The sequence below is a fragment of the Drosophila mojavensis genome, unplaced genomic scaffold (assembly GCF_018153725.1).
Source record: "Drosophila mojavensis isolate 15081-1352.22 unplaced genomic scaffold, ASM1815372v1 contig_151, whole genome shotgun sequence".
In the NCBI taxonomy this organism is placed as follows: Eukaryota; Metazoa; Arthropoda; class Insecta; order Diptera; family Drosophilidae; genus Drosophila; species Drosophila mojavensis.
In genome coordinates, this window is record NW_025318684.1 from 1,253,648 (window position 1) to 1,262,563 (window position 8,916).

The 8,916-nt window shown below is 35.3% G+C and overlaps 2 protein-coding genes across 8 annotated transcripts in view; one reads left to right on the forward strand and one right to left on the reverse strand.

Moving 5' to 3' along the window:
* The window catches only part of LOC6585831 (calcium-dependent secretion activator), a 29,616-nt gene extending 26,982 nt beyond the window's left edge, over positions 1–2,634 (reverse strand). For 2 of the 5 annotated variants that reach the window (XM_044007152.1, XM_002011420.4), the window contains exons 1-2: positions 2,386–2,634; positions 719–1,120 (exon numbers count right to left, since the gene is read on the reverse strand). In XM_044007152.1, the coding sequence (XP_043863087.1) occupies positions 719–1,074 (356 nt within the window). In that variant the 5' untranslated portion in view covers positions 1,075–1,120; positions 2,386–2,634. The remainder of the gene's footprint in view (positions 1–718; positions 1,121–2,385) is intronic. The other 3 variants (XM_015160795.3, XM_015160794.3, XM_015160793.3) reach the window with 2 other exon arrangements.
* Positions 2,635–2,965: 331 nt separating this feature from the next.
* On the forward strand, positions 2,966–8,301 carry LOC6585832 (putative dual specificity tyrosine-phosphorylation-regulated kinase 3 homolog). 3 transcript variants are annotated; one of them, XM_044007153.1, is made up of 6 exons: positions 2,966–3,385; positions 3,506–5,410; positions 5,676–6,535; positions 6,594–7,230; positions 7,382–7,693; positions 7,768–8,301. In XM_044007153.1, the coding sequence occupies exons 2-5, from the start codon at positions 3,574–3,576 to the stop codon at positions 7,663–7,665; spliced, it is 3,618 nt and encodes a 1,205-aa protein (XP_043863088.1). In that variant the 5' UTR covers positions 2,966–3,385; positions 3,506–3,573; the 3' UTR covers positions 7,666–7,693; positions 7,768–8,301. The 3 variants fall into 3 exon arrangements, with proteins under 3 accessions (XP_043863088.1, XP_043863089.1, XP_032588913.1); XM_044007154.1 differs by having other exon boundaries at positions 4,002–5,410; XM_032733022.2 differs by having other exon boundaries at positions 2,966–5,410.
* Positions 8,302–8,916: the final 615 nt, after the last annotated feature.

The following is an 8,916-nucleotide window of genomic DNA, read 5'->3' on the forward strand; positions in this document are numbered from 1 at the left end:
TTTTTTATATGTATATATCAAGTATTAGTTGCCAATGAAGTCCCAAATGCAAATCATCCACTCAACAATGGTTGAATTTTTTATTTTTATTTGTGCCCATGTAATTATATGTAATTTGTGTTGACAAAGCATGTGCATGGGTTTTTTTTAGATTTTGATGAGCGCAGAACCAAAAAAAAAGTATATATGCATATATTAAAAAATGTTAGATTTGCATTAAAAATAAAAGAGATAATTTAAACCATATCATAATCATTACAATTATTAAATTGCCGAAAAATTATAATATTAATATTCATAGTACTTCGGGAATTTCGTAGAATAGTAAGTTTTCTCGTTAAAAAATTTGTCTCCAGAATGCTGATGAACAAACCCATATGTCAAATATACAACATATGTAAATTTCAGAAATTATCAGAAAACTAATCACTATTCATCGGAAAAAAAATGCATTTACACTATTCGTTCAATAAAGACGTATATACTTATAATTTCAAATTTTCAATTGTATAGCAGCGCCAGATAACGGGTTTAAAGGTGCGTAACTATGTCTATTTTACAGGCGAATTATTGTTGAGCATTTCTTGTGCATTTTACTTTCAATTTCGTTCCTCCTCGCACGCCCAGGTGCATATTACTGAATCGCACCCTACTGCACTGCTCTATCTTATTTAAACATTTAAAAATATATCAATTATGATATTATGCTGATACAAACCTTGGAATTCCATTATTGGGTACCTCAAGACTGCTTCCATCTATTCCAGGTTGGGGTTGATCATTTTTTGACTGCATTGCTCCCCCTCCAACTCCTCCTCCTCCGCCACCGCCTCCATTTGTGCCGTCAACGCGAGAATTGCCAGCAGTAAAACTTGATGGTCTTTGATTGACTGGACAGTCACCATTCTGGAAATTATTTGGTCCAGATGTTGAAGTTATGGCCGGTTGGCTCGGCGCAGAAGCCCCAGCAACGGGGGTGACTGTTTTATGTGTAGCTCCAATACGGCCTTTATTGGGTAAGCTGACAACGGGTTCTTCATCTCCCTCTTCTTCGCTTGAGCTTGGGTCTATCATGGCCAGTTAGGGAGCGTTCCTCAGTTAAACCTTTTTAAATAGGGACCTATAAAAAAGTTAATCACGAATATAAAGCTATACATATGTATGTACATATTTTGGAACGAGCTCTATGGACACGCAAATCCATCCAGGATACCCGAATTTACATTATTCACATTATTAAGACATTATAAAAAAAAAAAAGAAAACAAAACAAAATATGTAAGTGATCTGGTCGGAAGTGTTCGGTTAACTAATACCCAGCCCAAAAGCCTATTTTAATAGTTTTACGCCACTTGTATACACATATACATACATATGTACATATGTATGTACGCAATTATAAGCAAGCTAACCGCTTACTGCGCAGATTATGCAGCGGCCACATTCACAGTTAGGTAAATATTATTCGTATTAAAGATACTATGTTAATGAAAAAACAAAATATACATAAATTAATATATGCAACAGTTTATCGACAATGGAAAATATGGGTTGAATTTTCGCATATGCATATACATACATATATTCAATTTACAGTGAACAAAAAGGGCATTAGTACACTTGAAGATCTGTATGCTGTTAAATTTTTTTTGTTTTTGTTTTTTTTAATTTCTGTTTACTTGCATAGAATTAAAATATAAACATTGGTATAAATTTACACATACATGTATGTACATACATTTGCACAAAAACATAAAGTCCGAAAGTCACATTTTTAATTGGGTTTCGGGTATAAAATATTCCTCTTAATGCTAAACAGCAATCATGGCATATTTAAATATGTATCTAAAGTACATGCAATGCATATAACGTGAGCTCCGTCATGTGGGTTTGTTATTTGGGCTCGTTAAAAAACATGTTTACCATGTATATACATACATACATATCTACATATATGACAGGGAGTTGAATACATTGAGAGAATGAGATGGTTACACAAAGTCTAAACCTCATCCCACCTTGAACCAGTTTTAGCCATGTGTTACTAATAAGGGTGGAAAGCGTAAGAGAGCTTGGGGACTGATGATTCACCAACGGTTTATATGAATCAATGGGAAACACACATGCTACTGATAAATCTGTTTTTTTTTTTTTTTTTTTTTTTTTTTTTTTATAAATGAACACTAAACAATCTTATTAAACAAAAGCGGATATTAGAATATGTAACAAAAATCAGTTTATACATTATACATTACATATATATATATATATATATATATATATATATATATATATATATATACGTATACACATTTGGGTCAGTTTTCCTGTACGGTAACTTAGAACACAATTGAATTTTACAAATTATATATATTATGCACTTACAATTTTTAAAATAACTGCTTTAATTAAGGCATAGCTTTAAACCTAGTTTACTTTTGATTTTTATTAAAGTCGCACAGCCCCTAAAAAAGATTCAAAGGTTTGGGGTGGTTTTTATCGATGTTGCCAACAGTAATGTGCAAATTACAAAACATGGTTGCCTAATCCTATTCGCTTTGAATTTTTAAAAACATTTTTCTTAGCTACTATACGAGCTTAAAAGTTATTGGTAAAGGATTAAGCATGTTTTAGAAGTGAACGTTAAAAACTTTTAAGCATTTTCTCGATTGCTTACGCTGAGTATTCTTAATATTAACTGTCACTATCGAGCTATCGATATATAAGTTCTTGATGAAATACATCTGCATTTACTTCAGAAAGCACAATTCAAGAAATGTCGAAAGATACGGTTGTAATATCGTAATTGGTACTGTTTTTCAAATTTGCCTGTTTTTTTTTTTTTTCTTTATTTATTTATTTTTTTGTTTAATTTTACAATATATGTTATTGTACCTAGATTAACGATGAGTACTGACGATTAATATGGCCAATCAAAGTGGTGGCAACGCTAGAATCGTGAGTGAAAATCTGAGTGTTTCCCTTCGGCCACACCGTTTCCTATTATTGACATTTTATAATAAATGTTTTGAGTTTGCATTGTATTAAATTGTAAATGTTCAAAGAATTATAGATTACGTTAAAAAAATTCATGTGTATGGGATATATGTATATCCTGTAATATTCAGCGAGAGATTCACTGACATACATATTTATATATGTATGTATTTGCTTCTGCATGTATGCGCTCATTCCATATGTATGTATGTATTCCAGTTTGGGCACTTTACGGAAATATGTACACATATACATATATCGATGTTGATTTGACGATATATCGATACATATACACGCAAGTAAAAATTGGTATTGTTTTATTGTAAGCAGAAGTTGCATTCGTACGTATGTTCGTACTCAGTGACATTTGTTTCAGATGCCGCTGTGGGTAAGTTTAGAACAAAAATGCATATTTAAATGCTGAAAGTTCTTTTAAAATCAGCAGTAATACTTAAGAACAATGCAAATTTACCAATTATTTAATAATGCTGACCACAATGAATAATAGGCGCAGTAACCGTAGAAGCAGCAGCAACAAAGTATCACTAAGCACGCACAGAGTTTTATTATTGTTGGATGTGGGAACAAAGTGAGTGTCAGAATAACTTAACTGTAACAAAGAGAAGTAAAAGCCTAGAAGAGTGCTCATTTCAAAGCAAAGACCAGAATTCGCTTAAAAATGTGTTTAGTTTTAATATTTTAAGCGGTCTTTGCGGACGGCAAATCAATAGAGACTCGGACCCTCAAGAGAATCAGAATTGTCTGGAAATTCTCCCTGGGTTGTCAAGTAGAAAGGACGCTGCCAGCTCATCTAAGAGGTTCCCTACGGATATTCCTTTAAAATACCCTCCAAAAGGCCAGTTATTGAGTAGATCGCATATTTCAACTGCGGATAATTATCGCAACTATCGCAATCCACGGACTGCATACAGATCTGTTCTTTGTTCATCTCAGACACCAACGTTAACCGAATTTACAATTGATAAAAATAATCAAAATTTTAGAATTTACCTCAACAAAGAAAAACAAGAAGAACAATTGGAAAACCGGCGTCATAAATTGACTAGAGCTTCCCAGAGTGACGATAGGGAATATGCTAGCCATTTATCTGTGACACGATCCACAAAACCGCTGAAAAATCAGACTCAGATTCAAACTAATGCCATAAAGAAGTGCATTTGGCCACGAAACATTGGTTGGTCATCGCCGTTGGAAATCAATTTCTTTTGTTTAACAACGCCATCGGTACTAATTGATGTCATTACCAAACAAAAATCCTTGTTAGAGACTAATGCTACCAGACTACTGCACGAAAGAAATGGATGTTCGGAGCGAAAACATAAACAAAGGCAAAACTTATTATCATCAGATACAAAAAGTAAATCATATGAATCTGCACTAAATCTCGAAAGTACCGAGGATGTAGATCATAATAGCGACCGCTGCATTAATTTACCGTTAGACAAATCATATACAGCTCGCAGGCATCTAAAACGTCAAGCTTCAATTCAAAGCCAATCATCATCCATTGATGATTCTTCAACACATAGCGATCGGTATGGTACGGCATTTGAATCCCTGGAGGACATACCTTGTCACGACATTGAAAATACTTTAAGTCAAGGATACCAATCTCTTTCGCATTCGTTGCCAGCGAGCTCAGTTCATTCAGTAATGTCATTGTCATCATACAGATCGCAACAAGCGCAGCAACCGATTAATTCTACTGACTCCCAGAAAAACCTCGGACACCTATCACAAAAATTTCCTCCACCGGAAACAACAGCACTATGCTCCATGCTGCAACTCGGCTGCACTTTAAATAGTATTGATGTAAATAAAAGCCAACAATATGAATATAATGGCGAAGTAGTTGCTGAGGAATCAGCAACAGTTGAAACTGTAATCGATAACCAAGGGGTAAATTGTGAAAACAATAATAATAACACGCACAATAGTTTAAAAAGCTCGTTGGATTACTTCGATTATAATATACAGCTCAATAATAATATGGTTGGCACACAGCAACAGACTAAAAATAATTCTCAATTGTCGACAACGGACGCTATTCGAGATGCGAGCACCTTTACAGGTGACTTGGAGGCACCTGCCATTGATATACAAATCGGAAAGCCCGTCTCACCCGCAATGCTTACAATGACTATGTCACAAAGCCAGCCAGCCGACGGTAGGGTAGGGGGAAGTGCCAGCGTTCAAATGCATCCGAGTAGCTTATCACATCATTCCTGTATGGCAGTTCCATTCAATTTCAATAGTAGTTACGGATCGGATCGGATATTTCAGGATCGTAAACAACCAGCGAAACAACCGCGGATTCCACAAGAGCAGCTATGCAATTATATTGCCGATAGTTTGGGCCTCGATGCTTGTGGAGTCTCAAAATCTAGTAAAGGTATGAGCATTGCTTTTTCAACAATTTTCGAAACCCATACCCATATACATACACATTTCGAAAACCAAAAACACGGTACCAAATTGTATATTAGCGATTTCCTATTGAGTACATAAGTTTATTTGTATGTCCAAAGAGACATATGGCTTTAGCACTCTCAATCTTAATTTAAATTAATATTTGTAAATAACAGCATAAAAATGTACGGGAACTTTCCGAATAATATTAATATCCAATTCTCTTTACATTTGGTTATACATCTTAGCGAGTTCTCTGCCGAGCGCGATTGTCACACCGAAAGTGGAATCGTCGCCAATATCGCCACGAAAAGATATATCTCTAAATGCAGCAACTGTTGACTCACTAGCTTTGGTATCGCAGCATCAGAGGTCTGTTGTACCATCGGCCAACGAACATTTCACTTTTCATGAACAAATCACAATGTCGGGTCAGCAGAAGAGCGCACTCCAGGACAAGCCAAAGCCTTTGGTTGTATCGCCGCAGCAAGTTATGATCCTATATATGCATAAGCTAACGCCATATGAACGGGCCGAAATCTTAGCCTATCCGCAGATATATTTTATTGGCGCCAACGCGAAAAAACGCCCGGGTATTTATGGACCAAACAATTCAGATTATGACAATGAACAGGGCGCATATATACATATTCCTCATGATCACGTTGCCTATCGCTATGAAATGTTGAAAATAATCGGCAAAGGTAGCTTTGGTCAAGTAATTAAAGCCTACGATCATAAGACCCATGAGCATGTGGCATTAAAAATAGTGCGAAACGAGAAGCGTTTTCACCGTCAGGCTCAAGAAGAGATTCGTATATTACATCATTTAAGACGCCACGACATGTACAACACAATGAATATTATACATATGTATGATTATTTTTCCTTTCGGAATCACACATGCATCACATTCGAGTTGCTGAGCATTAATCTTTATGAATTGATTAAAAAAAATGGATTTAAGGGTTTCAGTTTGCAATTGGTGCGTAAATTTGCTCACTCTCTACTCCAATGCCTGGATGCACTTTACAAGAATGAGATTATTCATTGTGATATGAAGCCGGAGAATGTGTTACTGAAGCAACAAGGTCGTTCTGGTATTAAGGTAAAAAGTAAACTATTTTCCTTCGCTTTGCGATCAATATATGTTGATTATTTTATAGGTTATCGACTTTGGATCATCATGCTTTGAAAGTCAACGTGTTTACACGTACATACAGTCAAGATTTTATCGCGCGCCAGAAGTAATTTTGGGCGCAAAGTATGGTAGAGCGATTGATATGTGGTCTCTTGGTTGCATTCTTGCGGAGCTACTATCGGGGCATGCACTATTCCCTGGAGAAAATGAAAGTGATCAGTTGGCCTGTATTATAGAAGTGCTTGGAATGCCAAGCAAAACGTTATTGGCAAACGCAAAACGAACGAAGACGTTCTTTAGTCCAAAGGGGTATCCCCGTTACTGTACTGTCCGCACTATGCCCGATGGAATGGTCGTTTTAGTTGGTGGTCAATCACGACGTGGCAAACCACGTGGTCCACCGTGCTCTAAGAGCCTGTCCAAGGCATTGGACGGTTGCAAAGACCCGCTTTTTCTAAACTTTATTCGTGGCTGTTTGGAATGGGATACAGAAAAGAGATTAACACCTTCTGAAGCCCTAAAGCATCCATGGTTGCGTCGTCGTTTGCCTAGACCACCAAGCAGCACCAGCGGCGGGGCGGGAGATGGATCCAGTAGCGCTGGGGGCGGACACGCTGGAGGAAGTGGTGGTGGTATTAGTGGTGACCAATCACCAGTGACAGGTAAATCTTGAAAATTACGCTTACTGTAGTTATTGTTGTGCCTTTCATATAACATTAAATTAATGCATTCAACAGTGGAATTACGCCCATTCTAGTTTAATCCAATCCAAATTTGCGGGATGTTAATCGTTAACTTTTTACTTTCTTTAAGGCATAAAACCGAGCTGTTGTAATGAAACTGTGTCAACAGAAGAATCAGCCGCCTCTGAAAGAGACAATAGCAATTGCAGTGGCCGAGCTAATCATGTTGGATTTGGTATTCCTGATTTCAAATATGGCAGCAACCATCTTTCTGTTTCAGCATCATCACCAGTTAAGGATACGGCATTGCCTGTTGATCTATTGACCGATATTATAAGCAAAACGAGCGTAAAATGTTCGGAATTACCTTCAGATGACACATTGGATAGGTGTGGATATCCATCTTCATTATAAAATCATACATCTGCCAACAGATCTGAATGTAATGTGGAAAAACATTTTAAATTACACCGTTAAATAAAATATTTAATAATGCAATGCATTTTTTTTATACAGGCTTATCTACAATCAATTCGTTAAAAGGGGCTACCAAGTCCTTGACGCGCTTGTCAGAAGCAACAGCAATCTCAACACCAAATTCTATATATGCAAGTCATACAACGCCCATTCTATCAGCTAATTCAACCCTTTCCACAATTAATTACGACTTGGATTGCTATAAATTATATAATGCAAAAACAGTTGATAGGCTAACCAATTATAGGCAATCAAATAGCAATTTACTTCAACACGCACAAATGTTCAAAGCACCATCGAAGGACATTTAGCACAATATGGAATATAGAATTATTGCCCCGCATCTATAGGGCGGTGTTTGTTTGTTGTTAGTCAATATGAAATGAGCAACACACTGCCATTACAAGTGATAGACTTTTAACAAAATCTGCTGTGTATATATATATATATACAATGGCATGCACAGGAGGTAAGGATCTCAAGCAGGCTAAATGGAGCAAAAACTAGTGGCATTATAAAAATAGAAATAAATACAACGCTTGCATTTAATCATTATAACTTATTAGGCATTGTGCAAAACCATCATGCTTGGTATTCATATATAAAATCATACCAACTATACAGTCGGACATTATATATATATATATATATATATATATATATATATATATATATATATATATATTTCCGTCACCCGGCTTATATTTATATATATTGGTACATATTCATATAAAATGCCTGGTATGATTTTATATATCTATATACATATGTTAGTATTTGGAGCAGAACATAATACTCGATAGCGGACATTCAAATTAATTGTTTACCTGTGAATATCTGTATTCTCATCGGTCAACAAAATTTCTCTAGCATGAAATAGAGTAATAACCACAGTAAACATTTATGAAGTTTACAAGTTTCTTAAAAAATTCATAAATCTAAAAAATAAATTAGAATTTATTATGATAAAAAAATTAAGCAGATTTATAAATTTAAAGAAACGAACATTTTAATTTAGAGATTAACTACGTTGTATGTTCATTTATTTTAAATCTTTAAGATTATTATACTTAAAATAATAATTATTTGGAGTAAGTCGTTTTGTCTCCCGAATATGAATAGATACTTTTGTCTCTCGCATATGTAAGTAAATTTCAGTTTGCTCTTACCCTTGCATTAAGAATATAA